The sequence below is a fragment of the Oncorhynchus clarkii genome, chromosome 7 (genome assembly GCF_045791955.1).
Source record: "Oncorhynchus clarkii lewisi isolate Uvic-CL-2024 chromosome 7, UVic_Ocla_1.0, whole genome shotgun sequence".
Classification (NCBI taxonomy): Eukaryota; Metazoa; Chordata; class Actinopteri; order Salmoniformes; family Salmonidae; genus Oncorhynchus; species Oncorhynchus clarkii.
The window spans coordinates 43,391,608-43,414,469 of record NC_092153.1 but is presented as its reverse complement, the minus strand read 5'-3'; the positions used below and the strand labels follow the sequence as shown (position 1 = coordinate 43,414,469).

Genomic DNA, 22,862 nt, shown 5'->3' with positions numbered 1-22,862 from the left:
CTCACTACCGAGTTCCAAACTGCTTCTGGAAGCAACGTCAGCACAATAACTGTTTGTCAGGAGCTTCATGAAATGGGTTTCCATGGCCCGTGCAGCCACACAGAACCCTAAGATCATCATGCACATGGCCAAGCGTCGGCTGGAGTGGTGTAAAGCTCGCTACCATCAGACCCTGGAGGGACAAATCTGGGTTTGGAGGATGCCAGGAGAATGCTATGGACCTCAATGCATAGTGCCAACAATTTTGTAATTTAAGTTCAGACAGTAACAATGTGTGAACACGTTTTAAACTAAAGTTTTTAGTGTTGGCAGGGTACCATGAAGTGTACCAGTGTTGGCGGTAAAGTCACTGTATTCTACATGAGAAGTCAATGTCTCAAGAGAAATTCTGAAGCAGCAGCTGACATTTCCTGTTGGGGTCTGTCCCGTTTCTTATCTCCCAACAACCACCCCTTCTCCTTTCTTGGAAGGAAATGGTTGTGCATGAAATGCATATGCTAATCTAAGAGCCTACAAACAAAGTGCAATGCAATGGCTGCATCCCCTTGAATAGATCTGAGTAATCTGCATAATTCATATAATCAGTTTTATTAACAAAATGCTTAGCTTGGTATGAAAAGCTTTGCACATAGACACAAAGTATGGAAGCTTTTGAAACTCCTCAAGTGAGCTATAACACTAAAATGAGCCATGCTATGTATCTATAAATTAATCAACATTTCCATTTTAGAAGTAAGACAATACAAAAATAACAATACAGAAGTTATTATTGATTGTGGGCAAATAAGCATCCGCGACATCAGCTGTCATGCATGCATGTAAAGTTCCTTAACGACATGTTTTCTGTGACATCTGCTAATAGTCATCCTCATCGATATCATCCTCATCAAGATCATCACCAGTATCTGTTTTGACAATCAGAAGAGGGTTTCTGCAAGGACTCAGCTCTAGGAAAGCCCCTGTGCGGGCAGTATCTGTTGCAGTGGCTGTGGCAGTCGCAGGCTGTGAACAGTCTCTCTCTGCCTCTCCCTGTGCACTGCTCCTGGAATGCCTGCTGCCCCGAGGCTGTGCTGAAATCCACAGCCCCTCCTCCACCCTCTCTCCCAGCTCCTGGATCAGCTGTCTGGGGCAGGACACAGCAGATGGGAGGGTGCTGGGCTTCCTCTCGGAAGATGTGAGAACAGCACAGGACTCCTGGTGGATGGGAGGGGCAGCAGGCTGGGGATGTATGGGGATGGCCTCGGCTCTCTCTCCTCCTCCCTCTGTTCTGTCAGCACAGTCCTTCCCTTCAGCTTCAGAGTCCTCACTCTCCTCAGACGAGTCGCTGCTACTGTCGTTGCTGTCGGACTCCTCTCTGATGTGTGACAGAGGAGTTCTATTGGGGCTTTTCCCCCCGTCCTCCACCTTCTCTTCTTCCTCTACCAGCGTCGCTGCCGTCTCCAGCACCTCCAACTCCAAATCCAGGTCTCTTTTCTGTAGGGATACTTTACGTAAGGGATCGGCCAAAGCTGTCACCTTCCTGGACCTGACAAAGAGAGAAAAAGAGAACGTGATGAGACAGTCAGGAAAGTACAGAAAAGGTGGATCAGTTTCTCTTTTTAAACTTGGAAGCAAATATTTACAAATCCCCCCAAAAAATACAAAATCTATTTCAAGAGCTACTTGTCCAACACTGATGAGTAGTAGGTATTACGACTATGCTATATGTACGACTGCGCTTCCTACAAAAAAATATAGCAACGAGATCTCAATCTACAAATCTAATATCCATTACCCAAATCCCAGCCTCATCTGAATGCTAAGTAGACAGCGATTCACAGAGGCATGAGCTCAATGAAATATGTAAATCATGTTTAATAATGTAGGAAGATGAGTGTGTCTGATATGCAGGTTCTGCCCCTCGAGTCTCCCACTGAAGCTCTCCCTGCAGGAGATAAGAGCGAGGCAGATGACAGAGTGATACACGCCTTATACATTATTCATGAAGCTAAACCAGCGCAGGATGTTGCCAAAACTCAAGTGGCTGCTATTCTTCCACGGTGCAGCCGATCGGCCTTCAATGCCATGATGATTACCAGCTGACCTCTGCGCGGCTCAGGACGGGTCCATTCAGGGAGGGATAAAGCACATGAGCCTGCGGTCGTCCACAGCCATTCAGCTCCTCACACTCAGCCACACTGTGGCCCCTGCTGCCCTCCCTGGCCCAATTAACCGACCGCTGAGAGCCAAGATGGCTCCTTATTACCGCAATGCCTTAATTTACTCCCACCGTGGGGAGGAAACCGTTTACACAGCCAACAGAGGGATGTACTCATTTAGGACCTCGGGAGACTGTGTAAACAGACCGTATAGCTAGTTGCCGTACTCTATCAAAGAAGACATCTCTAAGGCCTACATGAATATCAAATGTCCATTCAGGAAATAAGGGGAGTAACAGTATTTGGAAAGAGAGGAGGAAAAACAAAAATATGACCGACTCATGGCCCAAGCCCTATCAAAGACCAAACAATTAAAGGAGATCAATTACTGACAATGAGTAAGGGATGGCTAAGCATAAATACAACCCACAACACCCCCACCACCGCGTGTGCAGAGAGTCAGACCCCACAAGGAAACCGTCGAAAATCTGAACTCATCAAGAGTGGCCACACTGGCTCACGGGTGTGCGTACCCATATCCACACATGCAGTTATTTTCGGGGCCCATTTTTCCACCCTTCCACACCTTGCGACCAAAACATTTTAGCAGCCCCCCTCCTGACGGCGAGCAGAAATACTTTTTTTGTTTAGGATTTAATTTCCTCCAATTGTCCACATTCTGCCATGGGACGTGGAGAAATGATTGCCATTTTAAAGGAAGTTCACTGCAATTTCCCACACGCTGCCATAGGATGGCAAGAAATGTTTGCCATTTTTAGTATGATATCTGAGTGTGGCTAACAAAATCATATCGGGGCCCCCCGGTCGGTAATTCGACTACGATTACTACAAGATTAGATAGCTGGCTAGACTAATTTACCAATCTAAAACATTTTAGCTGACATGGGCTAATTGAGTGATTTTCAGAGACTGACAAGAGAAACTGCTGATGCGCAACCAAATTTCTGTGTTCTAAATTGCAACAGCAAATGGAGAGCCTGTGTGTATTCATTTTCACAGTACCAGTCAAAAGTTCAGACACACCTACGCGTTCAAGGATTTATTTATTTTTATCATTTTCTACATTGTAGAATAATAGTGAAGACAAAACGATGAAATACCACATATGGAATCATGTAGAAAACAAAAACAATATTAAACAAATCAAAATATATTTAACATTTTAGATTCTTCAAAGAAGTCTACTCTTCAACCTTGATGACAGTTTTGCACTCTTAGCATTCTCTCAACCAGCTTCATGAGAAATGCTTTCCCAACAGTTTTGAAGGGGTTCCCACAAACATTGAGCACTTGTTGGCTGCTTTTTCTTCACTCTGTAGGCAAACTCATCGCAAACCATCTCAATTGGGTTGAGGTCAGGTGATTGTGGAGGCCAGGTCATCTGATGCAGCACTCCATCACTCTCCTTCTTGGTCAAATAGCCCTTACAGAGCCTGGATGTGTGTTTTGGGTAATGTTCTGTTGAGAAAAAAAAAAGTGTCCCACTAAGCACAAACCAGATGGGATGGCGTATCGCTGCAGAACGCTGTGGTAGCCATGCTGGTTAAGTGTGCCTTGAATTCTAAATAAAATCACTGACAGTGTCACCAGAAAAGCACCCCCACAACATCACACCACCTCCTCCATGCTTCACGGTGGGAACCACAGAAGACGGAGATCCGATCACCTTCCCCACATCTCACAGACATGACGGTTAGAACCAAAAATCTCAAATTTGGAGGAGATAAGAGCGAGGCAGATGACAGAGTGATACACGCCTTATACATTATACATTAACTTGAACTCTGTGAAGCATTTATTTGGGCTGCAATTTGAGGTGCAGTTAATTGGTGGAGTGCTGCAGAGATGGTTGTCCTTCTGGAAGGTTCTCTCATCTCCACAGAGGAACTCTGGAGCTCTGTCAGAGTGACCATCTGGTTCCAAGGCCCTTCTCCCCTGATTGCTCAGTGTGGCTGGGCGGCCAGCTCAAGGAAGAGTCTTGGTGGTTACAAACATCTTCCACTTAAGAATGATGAAGGCCACTGTGTTCTTGGGGACCTTAAATGCTGCAGACATTTTCTTGGTACCCTTCCCCAGATCTGTGCCTTGACACAATTCTGTCTCGGAACTCTCTAGACAATTCCTTCAACCACATGGCTTGGTTTTTGCTCGGACAAAAACTGTCAACTGTGGGAGCAATTCGACCATGAATACCTGATTCACGCAGTCTCCTCAGAACAGCAGATGTTGAGATGTGTCTGTTACTTGAACTCATGAAGCATTTATTTGGGCTGCAATTTCTGAGGCCGGTAACTAATGAACTTATCCTGTGCAGCAGAGGTAACTCTGGATCTTCCTTTCCTGTGGCGGTCCTCATGAGAGACAGTTTAATTATAGTGCTTGATGGTTTGTGACTGCACTTGAAGAAACGTTCAAAGTGCTTGAAATTTCCTAGACCTACCAGGTCTTAAAGTAATGATGGGACTGTCATTTCTCTGACTATTTGAGCTATTCTTGCCATAATATGGACTTGGTCTTCTACCGAATAGGGCTATCTTCTGTATACCACCCCTACCTTGTCACAACACAACTGATGGGCTCAAACGCATTAAGGAAAGAAAATCCACAAATTCACTCTTAACAAGGCACAACTGTTAATTGAAATGCATTCCAGGTGACTACCTCATGAAGCTGTTTGAGAGAATGCCAAAAGTGTGCAAAGCTGTCAAGGCAAAGGGTGGCTACTTTGAAGAATCTCAAATATAAAATATAGTCCGATTTGTTTAACATATGTGTTACTTCATAGTGTTGATGTCTTCACTATTATTCTACAACGTAGAAAATAGTAAAAAGAAAGAAAGAAAACTCATGAATGAGTAGGTGTCCAAACTTGACTGGAAAATTGGTTGTATAAATAAACACACACACCTCCGTTCAAAAGTTCGGGTCACTTAGAAATGTCCTTGTTTTTGAAAGAAAAGCAAGTTGTTTTGTCCATTAAAATAACATCAAATTGATCAGAAAGACAGTGTAACTGTTGTTAATGTTGTAAATGACTATTGTAGCTGGAAACATCTGATTTCTTAAACTGTTGTTCTGATTAAAGAAGCAATAAAACTGGCCTTCTTTAGACTAGTTGAGTATCTGGAGCACCAGCATTTGTGGGTCGATTACAGGCTCAAAATGGCCAAAAACAAAGACCTTTCTTCTGAAACTCATCTGGCTGTTCTTGTTCTGAGAAATTAAAGGCTATTCCATGATGGAAATGGCCGAGAAACTGAATATCTCGTACAACGCTGTGTACTACTCCCTTCACAGAACCGCGCAAACGGTCTCTAACCAGAATAGAAAGAGTGCACTCAGTGCACAACTGAGCAAGAGGACTTCAGTTAGTGCTAAATACGGCTGCTAGAATCCTGACTAGAACAAAAAAATGTGATCATATTACTCCAGTGCTAGCCTCCCTACACTGGCTTCCTGTCAAGGCAAGGGCTGATTTCAAGGTTTTACTGCTAACCTACAAAGCATTACATGGGCTTGCTCATACCTATCTCTCTGATTTGGTCCTGCCATACATACCTACACGTACGCTACGGTCACAAGACGCAGGCCTCCTAATTGTCCCTAGAATTTCTGAGCAAACAGCTGGAGGCAGGGCTTTCTCCTATAGAGCTCAATTTTTATGGAATGGTCTGCCTACCCATGTGAGAGACGCAAACTCGCAAACATTTAAGTCTTTACTGAAGACTCATCTCTTCAGTGGGTCATATGATTGAGTGTAGTCTGGCCCAGGAGTGTGAAGGTGAACGGAAAGGCTCTGGAGCAACGAACCGCCCTTGCTGTCCCTGCCTGGCCGGTTCCCCTCTTTCCACTGGGATTCTCTGCCTCTAACCCCATTACAGGGGCTGAGTCACTGGCTTACTAGGGCTCTTTCATACCGTCCCTAGGAGGGGTGCGTCACTTGAGTGGGTTGAGTCACCGATGTGATCTTCCTGTCTGGGTTGGCGCCCCCCCTTGGGTTGTGCCGTGGCGGAGATCTTTGTGGGCTATACTAGGCCTTGTCTCAGGATGGTAAGTTGGTGGTTGAAGATATCATTCTAGTGGTGTGAGGTTGTGCTTTGGCAAAGTGGGTGGGGTTATATCCTTCCTGTTTGGCCCTGTCCGGGGGCGTCATCGGATGGGGTCACAGTGTCTCCTGACCCCTCCTGTCTCAGCCTCCAGTATTTATGCTGCAGTAGTTTGTGTTTATGCTAGGGTCAGTTTGTTATATCTGGAGTGCTTCTCCTGTCCAAACCGGTGTTGTGTGAATTTAAGTATGCTCTCTCTAATTCTCTCTTTCTTTCTCTCTCTCTGAGGACCTGAGCCCTAGGACCATGCCTCAGGACTACCTGACATGATGACTCCTTGCTGTCCCCAGTCCACCTGGCCGTGCTGCTGCTCCAGTTTCAACTGTTCTGCCTGTGATTATTATTATTTGACCATGCTGGTCATTTATGAACATTTGAACATCTTGGCCATGTTCTGTTATAATCTCCACCCGGCACAGCCAGAAGAGGACTGGCCACCCCACATAGCCTGGTTCCTCTCTCTGTTTCTTCCAAGGTTTTGGCCTTTCTAGGGAGTTTTTCCTAGCCACCGTGCTTCTACACCTGCATTGCTTGCTGTTTGGGGTTTTAGGCTGGGTTTCTGTACAGCACTTTGAGATATCAGCTGATGTACGAAGGGCTATATAAATAAATTTGATTTGACAAGTACATTAGAGTGTCTAGTTTGAGAAACAGACGCCTCACAAGTCCTCAACTAGCAGCCTCATTAAACAGTACCTGCAAAACACCAGTCTCAACATCAACAGTGAAGAGGTGACTCCGGGATGCTGGCCTTCTAGGCAGAGTTGCAAATAAAAAGCCATATCTCAGACTGGCCAATAAAAAGAAAAGATTAAGATGGGCAAAAGGACACTGGACAGAGGAACTCTGCCTAGAAGGCCAGCATCCCGGAGTCACCGCTTCACTGTCGACGTTGAGACTGGTGTTTTGCAGGTACTGTTTAATGAAGCTGTCAGTTGAGGACTTGTGACGCGTCTGTTGACTCATTAGTCCAGAGCACCTGCTGACATTTTTCTGCACCCCAGTTCCTGTGTTTTCATGCATAGTTTCCACGACGGAGGTATGACTTTTTGTTCGCAAGTCTTCCATGAAGGCCACTTCTGACAGTAGATGGGTGTACCAGGGCCCCACTGTTTTCTGCCAATTCTGAGCTGATGGCACAGCTGGACATCTCCGATTGCGATGGGAAGGAAGCATGATGTGTCTTATCTGATGCAGTAAGTTTCCTTGGCCGACTACTGCATCTACGGTCCTCAACGTTGCCCATTTCTTTGTGCTTCTTCAAAAGAGCAGCACATCTGGAAACCCCTGTCTGCCTTGACATGTCTGTCTGCCTGGGAGAGACCTTGTTGATGCAGTATAACTAACTACCTTGTGTCTTGTTGCTATGCTCAGCCTTGCCATGGTGTATGACTTTTGACAGTAAACTGTCTTCATCAACCTCCCCTTGTTAGCTGAGTTTGGCTGTTCCTCAACCAGTTTTATTCCTCCTACACAGCTGTTTCTGTTTGTTTATTTTTTTAATTTTATTTTTTTAACTAGGCAAGTCAGTTAAGAACAAATTCTTATTTTCAATGACGGCCTAGGAACAGTGGGTTAACTGCCTGTTCAGGGGCAGAACGACAGATTTGTACCTTGTCAGCTCGGGGGTTTAACCACTAGGCTACCCTGCCGCCCCAGTTAATGATTGTTTCAACCTACATATTAAATTGATAATCATTAGCACGTGTACTAATATATATATATATATATAGCGAGAGATAGAATAAATGGTCTGTTTTTTTTTTGTTCTATGGTGTTTTTGGGACTCGGCAGATTGGCCGTACCGACTTCAAGACAACTTCTGTCTCTGGTGTACAAACAGTTTGGGCTCCACACTAATATGACCCCTCTGTGTAAAGGTGAGACTCTCACGAACATGTTGGTCACAAGAATTTCCCCACAGTACCAGTTGAAAATATGAATGGAAGTATTTACTGAGAGTGTTTAGTGCCTGATCCTTCTTTTCTCTCTCAGATATAGGACAGACACTTCAGAACAAACTTCCTATTGATGTTTTTTGGGGGCGACGATCTGTTGTTCCATGTAGAAAATCTGTTACACAATGCATTTGTAAGGGCTAATGGCAGTAATGCCAAACATTTTTTATTAAATCAAATAATTGTTTTATATATATATATTTTTTATACTTCAGGGGGTCTTAAAATTCAAAATCAAATGGATAAATGATCCTTGGGAGGACCTTCTTAAAACAATTCCATATAGCTTAGTAGAACCCCTCCCCCTGCTTTGACAGGGCTTAAGCCCTTGCTGGAGTTGAGCAGGCTGGTTGACTAGCTCTGGCTGGAGAGCCTCCTGTAGCACTGCAACTTCAAAGCAGAGACCCTCCTCCATCCCCCACCTCCCGCATTCTCTTTCCCCCGTGGGAAGTCATTATTGAGTTAGCATTGGAGAGGCTACGTGCTTGTTCTCTCCCCTCGCTCCCCCTCTCCCTGCGCTGCAGTGCGAGAAGCTCAGCTTGCGGTGAGCACAAAGGCTGCTTTTGGAGGGAATAAATAACATTGTACACAGTTCAGTCATTACTAATGTCGTGGGCTCCCTTCATTAACTGAGGGGCAGCTTTTCAAGGTTGGAAAACTTCTGTCGCCACAAAGACGCTTCCATCTTTCAGACAACAAACAAGAGTCCTTAGATGAGGACAGGGAGCAGGAGGGTGGTGGGGGAGGACAACTAGACAGTCAATTACAGACTTCCATTTCTACCAGCAGCCTCATGTTCAATGATGCCAGAAGACATTCGACACATGTTCCTACTCATACTTCTTAGTTAATCTTAAATGTACAAATTAATTTCACAAGATTTGTCAAGGGAGTGTATGTACATTATTCAATGGATATAGTGGATGGACAGTCAGACACTGTTTGCTAACTGTATGCCATTTGAATTGTCCAACATCTCATTCAGGGAACAAAACGTAGGCGGTAGTTGTTTGTGACAAAGTTGGCTTGTTTTATAAGGCTGAAAGACTTATAAATGGATGCTTGGATTTCCTGTCTTCCCGAGTTTCATGGTTTGAGGGAGTGTGTGATGAAATGTGTTATGGAGTGTGTGACGGCGTGTGTGAGTAACACTGAAGACCTGTGTCCGAGGCATTAGGCCAGGGGTGTTGCAATCGGTCTTCAACGAGGTTCTGGAAAAGATTAGCCCTCCATCCACCGTTTTGGGATTTTTCAATGCTCCCTGACTGTCTAGCTTTCATTTAGATGATTATTAGCGAGCTGGACACAGTACATTTTTGGTTTTAGTTATTTTAAATTATATTGAGTTTGATTCCCCCTCCCCCCAAAAAAATATTTAAACCCACCCACCCGTATGTTTGACACCGCTTAATTAGGCTATATAACAGAGTAGGGACTGTAATCTAAGGAAGTGCTTTCTTGCTGTATAGAGAGACCATTAGTTAATGTGCAACATGAAGAGAGCTGGTAGAACTGCCTGCAGAGCTTGTTGTTTACAGACCCTCCTAATCAAAACAAGGACGCAAGGAGAGGAAGTTACCTCATACAAAGCAAGGCTGCATCACTCATTATTAGTGTAGCACGAATGCAACACTGTCAGTATTTCTCTCTCTCTCTGCTCGTGTGGTGAGCTGCCTGTGTAAGTACACAAAATCTGGACGTCATGCAGAGAGGAAATCTGTAGTACTTCTCCCCATTAGCTGTGAGACCGTCTTGGCTTTGTCGAGCCCAGCGGGACACAGAGACTATCTACTGTCTCTGTGGTGGGGAAGGCTCAAAACACACAGACCATATACACGGAGTACACATGGCCAGTGATTCCATGTCTATGTACATAGGGCAGCAGCCTCTAAGGTGCAGGGTAACAGTCACTTCGTGACAGGACCAGGTGAAAACTGTGATCCCTAATTGAGGTCACTTGTTAAATCCACTTCAAATCAGTGTAGATAAAGAGGAGACAGGTTAAAGAATATTTTTTAAACCTTGAGACATGGATTGTGTATGTGTGCCATTCGGAGGGTGAATGGGTGAGACAAAATATTAAACGCCTTTGAACAGGGTGTGGTAGTAGGTCCCAGGTTCACCAGCTTGTGTCAAGAACTGCAACGCTGCTGGATTTGTCATGCTCAACATTTTCCTGTGTGTATCAAGAATGGTCTACCACCCAAAGGACAATCAGCCAACATGACACAAATATGGAAAGCATTAGAGTCAACATGGGCATCAATGTGGAACGCTGTTGACACCTTGAAGAGCCCATTCCCCAATGAGTTGAGGCTGCTGTGAGGGCAAAAAAATGCCATATTAGGAAGGTATTCCTAATGTTTAGTATACACCATCTACTACATCACAGGACAGGACCGGCTCCAGACAGATGAGTGTGGGTAGAAATACACTAGCAGGTACATGAAAAGGATTAATACCAGAGAAAATGTATCCGAAGCTTTTTCACCTGCATTCTACCCTTTCTAAGAATAAAAAAGAGAAAACTGTACGACGATTAACTTACCATTCCTGCACACTCACTAGACACAGAGTTGCCAGTCCCTCGAGCATTAAAACCACCAGCAAGCCCCCACGAGGCTTAACCGACTCACTTATCTGACCACTGACCTTGCCGGGAGGGTGGGGGGGGGTCAGCCTGTAGGTTGTCCCTGTGGGGAGCTCGTGTCCCCTGAGGGCCTCCTGGGACTGTGGAGAAGAGAGCTCTCCTCTGGGCATTATCATGCACACAATGTGTGTAGAGGCTGAATGGATTGGTGTGAGCGAGAGAGAAAAATATCCTTGTTTCCTCCTCCAAGACTAGCAAACCCTTGAGCTCGACACTCACAGGTTGCCATGGTTTTTTGCTCTGGAATTTAATCGACCCAATTAATTGATTGTGCGGCAGACAACGGGTAGAGGGGGAGGAATGTGTGAGCGCTGAAAGAGGAAGGGGAAGTTAGAGGCCTGCTGATTTCGCTGAGATAAAGTAACACAGATCTGATGGGATTTTTTGGACTGGTCACAGTCAATCTACATGGGTCTCCTTCCAAGCCTTTTGATGAGAGAAGAGGAAAGACTGAGAAAGAAAACGAGGAGTGGGTTTTCATTTCAGTCTAGCACCACTGCAGGGGTTCGGCATCGGATGATCATCAAAACCACCCATTGAAACGAATGGTAGAGAAGTTTTTTTTATTTGATAGTGGCAATGCATCTGATGGTACAAAGATATCTGCAAATTACACAAAATTCCCTGGGTAATGTGGAAACGGTTGTAAGCGCATTAATAATCCTCTTTGGTCAACACCCTTTAACAGGACAAATACAAAATGGTGTCAGAAGGATTTTCTCCACCCTCATACTCCTCCTGTTGACCGGAGAGTGGACTGTCCACTTGTTTGTCTGTGTGCAGGAGTCTATGGAGGGAGAGGGGTTCGCTGGAGTCTAAATCACTGTGAAGTCTTTATGATGCTGTAAATTTGACTCTGGTCTCAGCAGTCAGAGGGACTTTAAGAGCATGAACACATGTGGGACAGCCCAGAGAGAGCCAGACAGTATAAATCAACCCACTGAGCAACGCATTCATTAAATTGCCGTGTCCATCATGAGCAACTGATCGTGTCTGGGAGTCGACTGTGGGGAGGACTGACAAGATACAGGATATAGATTACATCTTATCTTACCACAGGACTCACAGGAAGAGACGGCACAGTCACTTAGCCAGAATGACAAATGGGGGATATCTAGCAGGGAGGAGAGCAATGCTTATACAATCTGTCATCAAACCGGTCACATGCACAAACGTCTGCCACAACAAACCACAAGTGATAAGAGCACTGTCTATGCAAACCACAGCTGGCTGCTGCTTGAGTGCTGCCTGCCAGCCTTGTCATCTCCGATCTAGACTACTGCAACTCTGTTGGCTGGGCTCCCCGCTTGTGGCAGCAAACCCCTTCAACTTATCCAGAACGACGTAGCACGCCTGGTGTTCAATCTTCCAAAGCTCTCCCATGTCACACTGGTCCTCCGCACACTCCACTGGCTTCCAGTCTAAGCTCACATCATCTTCAAGACCCTGGTGCTTGCCTACGGAGCAGCGAAGGGAACTGCCCATCCCTACATTCAGACTATGATCAAACCCTACACCCCAACCCAAGCCCCCTGTTCTGCCACCTCTGGTTTCTTGGCCCTGCCACCCCTACAGGAGGGCAGTTCCCGCTCAGCCCAGTCAAAACTCTTCTTTGTCCTGGCACACCAATTGTGGAACAAGCTTCCCTCTAATGTCAAGACAGAGGAGTCCCTGCCCATCTTCCAAAAGCGTCTGAACCCTATCTCTTGCTACGATTGGGATATGTTGTTGTTTCACCGTGAATGCACTGATGTAAGTCGCTCTGGGGAAAAAAGTGTGCTAAATGACTTATGTAAATGCCTGCTAGCTCATAGAAAGACAGCTCTCCTCTCTGCTGCTTTGAATGGCAAGTGGACTGCTCGCTTTTATTCCACATTCAGACGGGAAAGAAATGTAGTCTGTGCAGCACAACAATATAGGATAGGTATGAAACGTCAATCTGGGAATTGATTCACAGCAAAACAATGGAATGGAATGCCTGGGCTCTAGAGGTTTTCCCAGCCAGGTGCCCTGAGGCGGCATCTTCAACAGGAGAGGGTTAGTAACTCTTCCTGGATGCTGGACAGCCTCTGTCTCTCCATCTCTCTGCCTCTGCTGACACCACAGCTGATATGAGCCAGGTCTCAGGGCAGAAAGAAAACAAGCTTTGCTTATCGACTGAAAAACGTAAACAGAAAAGGGAAATGTAACAATTCAATCATTAGGTAAAGGTGGCGAGCACAAGGTCTAATCCATTTAATGATCGATGCAGGGTTGCAGCAGGTGGAAGCCAGCTTGTTGATAGGTCAAGCTGACATTTGGCTCCAATGTACAGCGGTGGAAGAGAAGAGAGGGAGGCGGATTGGAAAGCACTCAACCGCAGATGCCCTCCTGCCGTTTCATCTCCTTGACTGACTGAAATGAGACTGATTGAGTTTTCCAGTGGCTTGACAGTGATGCTGCTTCTGCTGAAAGCGTACGCTGAGCTGAGAGAGCACTCAAGACCAAGACTCTCTGTTCTCTTCGTCTGCTGCAGCGAAACAGACAGACCGACCGGGACTGCAGCGCCGATCTCCACCATTGATTTTTATACATCTATTATTAATTGGCCATCGAGGCGTTTTCTTTTCCAGAGAGAAAAGCTCCATCAAACACCGGCAGAGCTTTTATCATGTCTGCATCTGGGCGCTGGGCCTACATCATCACTGGCGCACATTTTTCAAAAATCGGGCTTTTTCCAGACTAGCACACTACTCGGCTGAACCCCTGCCAAGAATAAAACACAGCTCATTACCGAATAATGCCCTTGCAGGCTTACAACGTGTAAGTAATTGTAAAATATGTACACGGGTGAGGAAAGAGCCATGCATGCTATATCAATTAGGGAGGAAACTACACAGATCTCTCGCGAGTTGACACACATCTTGTACTGCACAGTGCACTGTCCATCACAGAGGCTTCAGTCTCAGTCACTGGGACTCCACTGCAGCACTGAGGGAGACAGTACAGTCCACACGCTCTCCAACGGCACCTTTGACATGGGAGAATGGATACGTCTCACAGCGTCTCTGTCAGTCAAGTGGCCGTGCTGTGACGAATGACTCGTCTAATCCTCTCCTACAGTGCAGTGCACTGAAGCAACATGAAAGCCACTTTGCTTGGCCCCTGGACCTGGGAGGTAATTATGCTCTAGGGCTGAAGGTCCCTGCAGAGGGAGAGAGAGGATGGGGAGTAGTGAACTTACTTGACCCTCTGGATCCAGACGCAGTAGTCTGTGATGTAGAGGTCGTTCAATATGTAGGCCGGTTCATTCTCCCGGAAGACTGTGTGAATATCCAACAAGCACTTCAGGACGCAGGCTTTCCCTGGACAGGAAAAACAGAAGGAATAGAAATTGAAAAATGTTATTTTATGGCAATGTGAAGAATGGTAAATATAGCAGTGTTGCTAGCAGGGACTGAGGTTCCAAAAATCTCATTGTTCCATACAGCCTTCCTTGAAATTATAGGCTGAACGGGCTATGGGAGATCATGTGAGCATTGCAAGACTATCCTATTGCAGACTACTGACAGTCATTTACACTCATGACAGAGAGAGCAATTTATCAACTTTCAGGCCTCCTTTATCTAGTTTATATAGTCCAGAATTTCAACTCAAGTGGGCCAAGATAATGCAAAGGGTTCATTTCATACCGGTTTATGAAAAAAAAAATTGGGCCTGATTTTCCTCGAAGGGAAAGCCAATGATTACCATTACAAAATGGGACACACCTGGAGGGAGCCACATTTGATCCATTACATTTGCTGTCACAAACCAAAGGTCGTATAAATAGCCCCTTTATGGGACAGAGCCGGCCCATTGCAGAGCACGGAGGTCTACAAACAATCCTTTTGTCCGGTATGCAACTTCAGGATTGGCTGGCAGCAGACAGACATTCCAGTCCATTCAAAACAAACAGCACACTCGCTCAGATGAAAACCTTGCACAAACATTTGGTTCTCATTTAGAGCATGAGCGCTCAGAGGACCAGGACCCTCAACTCTCCCTGCTTCCAAACTCACTGCAGACACTAAGTCCTCCCTGCTTCCAAACTCGCTGCAGACACTAAGTCCTCCCTGCTTCCAAACTCACTGCAGACACTAAGTCCTCCCTGCTTCCAAACTCACTGCAGACACTAAGTCCTCCCTGCTTCCAAACTCACTGCAGACACTAAGCCCTGCCTGCTTCCAAACTCACTGCAGACACTAAGCCCCCCGCTTCCAAACTCACTGCAGACACTAAGCCCTGCCTGCTTCCAAACTCACTGCAGACACAAAACCCTCCCTGCGTCCAAACTCACTGCAGACACAAAGCCCTCCCTGCTTCCAAACTCACTGCAGACACTAAGCCCTGCCTGCTCCCAAACTCACTGCAGACACTAAGCCCTGCCTGCTTCCAAACTCACTGCAGACACTAAGCCCTGCCTGCTTCCAAACTCACTGCAGACACAAAACCCTCCCTGCTTCCAAACTCACTGCAGACACAAAGCCCTCCCTGCTTCCAAACTCACTGCAGACACAAAACCCTCCCTGCTTCCAAACTCACTGCAGACACAAAACCCTCCCTGCTTCCAAACTCACTGCAGACACTAAGCCCTCCCTGCTTCCAAACTCACTGCAGACACTAAGCCCTCCCTGCTTCCAAACTCACTGCAGACACTAAGCCCTCCCTGCTTCCAAACTCACTGCAGACACTATGCCTCCCCTGCTTCCAAACTCACTGCAGACACTAAGTCCTCCCTGCTTCCAAACTCACTGCAGACACAAAAGCCTCCCTGCTTCCAAACTCACTGCAGACACAAAACCCTCCCTGCTTCCAAACTCACTGCAGACACAAAACCCTCCCTGCTTCCAAACTCACTGCATACACTAAGTCCTCCCTGCTTCCAAACTCACTGCAGACACAAAGCCCTCCCTGCTTCCAAACTCACTGCAGACACTAAGCCCTGCCTGCTCCCAAACTCACTGCAGACACTAAGCCCTGCCTGCTTCCAAACTCACTGCAGACACTAAGCCCTGCCTGCTTCCAAACTCACTGCAGACACAAAACCCTCCCTGCTTCCAAACTCACTGCAGACACAAAGCCCTCCCTGCTTCCAAACTCACTGCAGACACAAAACCCTCCCTGCTTCCAAACTCACTGCAGACACAAAACCCTCCCTGCTTCCAAACTCACTGCAGACACAAAACCCTCCCTGCTTCCAAACTCACTGCAGACACTAAGCCCTCCCTGCTTCCAAACTCACTGCAGACACTAAGCCCTCCCTGCTTCCAAACTCACTGCAGACACTAAGCCCTCCCTGCTTCCAAACTCACTGCAGACACTATGCCTCCCCTGCTTCCAAACTCACTGCAGACACTAAGTCCTCCCTGCTTCCAAACTCACTGCAGACACAAAAGCCTCCCTGCTTCCAAACTCACTGCAGACACAAAACCCTCCCTGCTTCCAAACTCACTGCAGACACAAAACCCTCCCTGCTTCCAAACTCACTGCAGACACTAAGCCCTCCCTGCTTCCAAACTCACTGCAGACACTAAGTCCTCCCTGCTTCCAAACTCACTGCAGACACTAAGCCCTCCCTGCTTCCAAACTCACTGCAGACACTAAGCCCTCCCTGGCTGATCCCCGGAGAGGGGCAGACAGGCAGGCAAAGTCTGGCCCGGGTGGGGAGGGGGGCACAGCGACACAGCTGCCACACGGGCACTGGCCACTAACATCCATCATGGCAAGGTGACAAGACAGCATAAGCAACACATTTACACACACGTTCCAAACACTCCATGTGCATTCCTAATGCTGCGCAGAAAACATTTCATTGGCATCACTACCACACTGGACTTGGAAACAAAACACTTCAAGTGTTTCAACTACTGGGAGGGCCATGTGCACCCCAACAGTACTAGCTCATTACAAAGCCAAGGGACATGTAAAAACATGGACACAGGGAAATGCGAGTTAAGCTACACTGAGGAACCGCAATAACGGAACATTTCCGGCTCGGTATAGGCTACCGAACTCCAGTGGGTCCTTCGGTCAGCTACACGACAGCGGCCATGCTAAAGCCTCCCTACCTAGGAGGCCCTGCTCTGCTCTCCCTGCCTGGCGGCCAATTGGTTCCAGCCACTTAGCAGTCAGCTGGATGAGCGCCTTGAGAAGGACCGTCCGTGATGCCAGAGGGCTGTTCAAATATTTACCCCGGATAACATTCCCTTTAAGGCCTTAACATGTGGCTCCCGCAAGGCATTAAATGGGTTTGTTTTCCTAATACCTGCCAATGTTTGCTTTCACAGCCATTTAAGTCAAGTGCCTTCAAATTAGAGCACACATTCCATTAGCCTTATCCTGACAAATGAATTAGCTGTGTGGAGTAAAGCTGGGAGGAAACGTGTCGTGCCCTCTCAAGACGTACGCCAGCCAGACTGCATTACTGTAGCTTTACAGTTCATTAACGAGAGCCCCATTACTCACTCTCACTCACCTGATGCACGTAAATAAAGACATTTGCAGAGGCAAACTCATTGAAATGAAGAGGCACTTGCTATCGTTTACCTGGTTAGACTAACTATCACCAATTAGGTTAGTTTGCATTTTCCAGCACAGAAACAAAATGGGTATGTGACTGTTGAACAAATGTCCAGCGTCAGGAGAGAGAATGAAAAGCGTCATTAGGCTACAACAGGTGAAGTTGTTTCTAGAGGATGCAGGTAGATGGTGTAGTGTATTACAGGGAAGCCCCCTTCACAGTGACAACCTGGGATTCTCGGATTCCCTCAACCAGTCTGATCTAATCTGTAGTTTAAAAATACTTAATTTGCTGTCATTTACAAACATTCAAATCCCCACAAACCAGCTAATCTCACCCCACACACATCCTAAATGTGTTTACATGGCAGAGCCTTCATTTAAAGATGACTCTTTGCTAGGAGATAAAGTCAGTCCGTAAAGAACAAATCCACACTTCCTGCTTGGAGAGGTTGCTCTGCTTGTGGTGGTATAGTGATGTATGACTGTGGGTGCATGCTGGCTATAAAGCAGTCTTTCTGTCAGTCCCCACAGCTACCATGCAAGCTTTGCCTTCAACCGAAATGCATCAAACCACATACGGTCCCTCAGGAGTCTCAGAAAACATTGTCCAGAGTCCAGAGACACATTAATTGGAAGGGAAACTAGGCCATATTGAGGGCTTTATAATCTGGGCATGACACGGAGGCTGCCAATACTGCTCTAACCAGCATTCACAAAGTGGCCATTGAGGTGTGGAGCTGCCTCAGGTCAGGGCGAGAGGTCACAGAGAGCATCGTCTAGACTCACCTGACTGGAAGACCCGAGCCGCATCCTGCACGGCTGCAGAGACCAGAGAAAAGTGCCTGTAGAGCGGGTAACACAACACCCTCCTCCCAAAGGACACCAAGACCTCCTGCAACGAGCTGTATGTCTGAAAGGCAACAACAAAAAGACATGCTGCATTTTCCTCATGGCCACTCACTATAAAAAGACTAATCTTACAAAAAAGAAAAGGGACTTCACTTCCTCTTAAAATGTTTGGCAGCCTCTTGCTTTTCTCCTTCCCTCCAGCACAAAGCAGGCTAGGCTAGCCCACTCCTAATTGCAGTCATTGGTAAACTAATTACTCCTAACGACTTCCCTTTCATAGAGGGAGAAACGGGCGAGGAACTCTTAAACACCTTCTGCAGTCGCCGCCTTTTAATTGTTGCTGGTCCTTAATCACTGTGTAAACTCAAGGCTTTTCTCCGCTTTTCTCTGCACCAGTGGACAAAAGAGCTGAGAGAGAGCCCTCTGCTTTCTCTTTTTATTAATTCTCCCTAGCTTGTTAAAAGTGCGCTCAGAGTGTGACTCGTTGCATGTCATCAGGGCTCATCCCCTCTCCCCCGGGGCTGTTTAGCAGCCTGCCTGTAAATAACACTCAGCCGCACAACAACCACCAACCTGGTCTGTCTGGTTAGGAGGCTGGTTAACAGCGAGCAGATGGAGAGGGAGGGGAAAAGAGGGAGATAAGGGTGAGAGTGAGACGAGGGAGAGGAAGAATAAAGAGAAAGACAAAAACAGGAGAAAAAAACAGGGAAAGAGAGAGACGGGGGAAAAGAGACCTAGTAAGGGAGAGGGTTAGAGAGAGAATGAGAGCAAAAGCGATAATGAGCAAAAGAGTGGATGAGAGCGAGTGAGACAGAGCAGACGAGAGAGAGTGAGTGGGTGGGTGGATGAGAGCGAGAGAGCGACTGAGAGGGCGCGTCCCGTCAGTCTCTCCCAGACAGATAGCTCTACTGACGAGGGCTTTCAGGCAGCTTCAGGAAGTCATTACTACCTCCTCCATTATCACCATCATGGCCAAACTGCTACCGCTCAGACTGCGGCATCCGATTACCAGCCCTTATTGTCAGGTTCAGAGGGAAAATGCTACTGATTAAGGGGTTCGCACATCCCAAGGTATAAGACGAGCGGCACACACGCCCTGCTGCACGGTCCTCTAGTGCACACACACACACACACACACTATCGATCGGCGAGCAGACGGCCATCTCACTCCCTCTCCGCCTGTCTGTCAGTTGGGAGCACACACACACACACACACACCTGGGCCTGTTCACAGCCTTGGGGCACACCTTAATACTCCTACCTCTGACACACAAACACAAACCTAAGAGGAACCAATTGTCATAGCTATAACCTGGCCTTCTCTTCTTCTACAAAACAATGCACTACCAGTGCACCAGATGGAGATGACAATCAGTTTGTTTATATACAGTGCATTCGGGAAAAAATTCATACCCGTTGACTTTTTCCACATTTTGTTAAATTAAATGGATTTTTCCATCAATCTACCCACAACACCCCATAATGACAAAGCAAAAAGTGTTTAAAAATTTATATATTTGTAAAATTTTCTAAAGTTTACACTGAAATATTACATTTACATTAGTATTCAGACCCTTTACTCAGTACTTTGTTGAAGCACCATTGGCAGCTTCTAGTTTTCTTGGGTATGACGCCACAAGCTTGGCACATCTGTATCTGTGGAGTTTCTCCCATTCTTCTCTGCAGATCCTCTCAAGCTCTGTCAGGTTGGATGGGGAGCATCATTGCAATGCCATTTCCAGGTCTCTCCAGTGATCTTCGATCGGGTTCAAGTCCAGGCTCTGGCTGGGCCACACAAGGACATTCAGAGACTTGTCCCGAAGGCACTCCTGCGTTATCTTGGCTGTGTTCTTTGCTCCGTTCATCTTCCCAACGATCTTTACAAGACTCCCAGTCCCTGCCGCGGAAAAACATCCTCAAAGCGTGATGCTGCCATTACCATGCTTCACCATAGGGATTGTCCCAGGTTTCCTCCAGACTTGACGCTTGTCATTGAGGCCAAATAGTTCAATCAGACCAGATAATCTTGTTTCTCAGTCCTTTAGACTGACTTGTTTCTCAGTCTTGAGTCCTTTAGGTGCCTTTTGGCAAGCTCCAAGCGGGCTGTCATGTGCCTTTTACTGAGGAGTGGCTTCCGTCTGGACACTCTACCATAAAGGCCTGATTGGCAAAGTGCTGCAGAGATGGTTGTCCTTCTGGAAGGTTCACCCATTGCCACAGAGGAACTCTGGAATCTGTCAGAGTGACCATCGGGTTCTTGGTCACCTCCCTGACAAAGGCCCTTCTCCCTCCGCTCAGTTTGGAAGGGCGGCCAGCTCTAGGAAAAGTCTTGGTGGTTCCAAACGTCTTTTTTTATACTTTTCCCTCAGAGCTCTAGGGGAAATTCCTTCTACCTCACGACTTGGTTTTTGCTCTGACATGCACTGCCAACTGTGGGACCTTACATAGGCAGTTGTGTGCCTTACCAAATCATGTCCAATCAATTAAATATACCACAGGTATACAGACCCGTAGCACTCACGTCCGTAGCCATGAAGTGCTTTGAAAGGCTGGTAATGGCTCACATCAACACCATCATCCCAGAAACCCTAGACACACTCCAATTTGCATACTGCCCAAACAGATCCACAGATGATGCAATCTCTATTGCATTCCACACTGCCCTTTCCCACCTGGACAAAAGGAACACCTATGTGAGAATGCTATTCATTGACTACAGCTCAGCATGCAACACCATAGTACCCTCAAAGCTCATGACTAAGCTAAGGAACCTGGGACTAAACACCTCCCTCTGCAACTGGATCCTGGACTTCCTGACGGGACACCCCCAGGTGGTGAGGGTAGGTAGCAACACATCTGCCACACAGATCCTCAACACTGGAGCCCCCCAGGGGTGCGTGCTCAGTCCCCTCCTGCTCCCTGTTCACCCACGACTGCATGGCCAGGCACGACTGCAACACCATCATTAAGTTTGCAGACGACACAACAGAGAGACAGCCTATAGGGAGGTGGTCAGAGACCTGGCCGGGTAGTGCCAGAATAACAACCTATCCCTAAGCTAAGGAGATGATTGTGGACTTACAGGAAAAGGAGCACCGAGCACGCCTCCATTCTCTTTTATTTTTTGAATTTTACCCCTTTTTCTCCCCAATTTCGTGGTATCCAATTGTTGTAGTAGCTACTATCTTGTCTCATTGCTACAACTCCCGTACGGGCTCGGGAGAGACGAACGCTGAATGTCATGCGTCCTCCGATACACAACCCAACCAGCCGTACTGTTTCTTAACACAGCGCGCATCCAACCCGGAAGCCAGCCGCACCAATGTGTCGGAGGCTACACCGTGCACCTGGCAACCTTGGCTAGCGCGCACTGCGCCCGGCCCGCCACAGGAGTCGCTGGTGCGCGATGAGACAAGGAGATCCCTACCGACCAATCCCTCCCTAACCCGGACGACGCTAGGCCAATTGTGCGTCGCCCCACGGACCTCCCGGTCGCGGCCGGTTACGACAGAGCCTGGGCGCGAACCCAGGGACTCTGATGGCACAGCTGGCGCTCAGGACAGCGCCCTTAACCACTGCGCCACCCGGGAGGCCCACGCCTCCATTCTCATCGACAGGGCTGTAGTGGAGCAGCTTGAGAGCTTCAAGTTCCTTGGTGTCCACATCAACAACAAACTTGGAGTGCCAAGTCTAGGACAAAAAGGCTTCTCAACAGTTTTTACCCCCAAGCAATAAGACTCCTGAACAGGTAACCAAATGGTTACCGGGACTATCTGCATTGTATCCCACCACCACCTATTTTTATGCTACTGCTACTCTCTGTTCATCATATATGCATAGTCACTTTAACCATACCAACATGTACATACTACCTCAATAAGCCTGACTAACTGGTGTCTGTATATAGCCTTGCTACTGTTATTTTCAAATGTCTTTTTACTGTTGTTTAATTTCTCCACTTACCTACCTACCTACACACACACACCTTTTTTTCACACTATTGGTTAGAGCCTGTAAGTAAACATTTCACTGTAAGGTCTAATACCTGTTGTATTCAGCGCATGTGATGTGGACTCCAATCAAGTTGTAGAAACATCTCAAGGATGATCAATGGAAACAGGATGCACCTGAGCTCAATTTCGAGCCTCATAGCAAAGGGTTTGAATACGTAAGTAAATGTGATTTTTTTTTAAGAAAGCTATTTTCACTTTGATGAGGAAAATGTTTTATTTAATCAATTTTAGAATAAGGATGTAACGTAACAAAATTTGGAAAAGGTCAAGGGGTCTGAATACTTTCCGAATGCGTTGTATATACAGTACCAGTCAAAAGTTTCCACCTACTCCTTCCAGGGTTTTTCTTTACTTTTACTATTTTCTACATTGTAGAATAATGAAGATATCAAAAACGATTAAATAACACATTTAGTAACCCCCAAAAAGTGTTAAATCAAAATGTATTTTAGATTCTACAAAGTAGCCACCCTTTACCTTGATGACTGCTTTGCACACTCTTGGCATTCTCTCAACCAGCTTCATATGGAATGCTTTTCCAACAGTCTTGAAAGAGTTCCCACATAATCTGAGCACTTGATGGC

General features: G+C 46.7%; 1 protein-coding gene across 1 annotated transcript in view; it reads right to left on the bottom strand.

The window, feature by feature from the left end:
• Positions 1-572: 572 nt before the first annotated feature.
• Positions 573-22,862, bottom strand: part of LOC139413346 (protein SHQ1 homolog) — a 41,272-nt gene continuing 18,982 nt past the window's right edge. The window contains exons 10-12 of the mRNA XM_071160593.1: positions 18,203-18,326; positions 14,097-14,217; positions 573-1,525 (exon numbers count right to left, since the gene is read on the bottom strand). Coding sequence (XP_071016694.1) covers positions 856-1,525; positions 14,097-14,217; positions 18,203-18,326 — 915 coding nt within the window. The 3' untranslated portion in view covers positions 573-855. The remainder of the gene's footprint in view (positions 1,526-14,096; positions 14,218-18,202; positions 18,327-22,862) is intronic.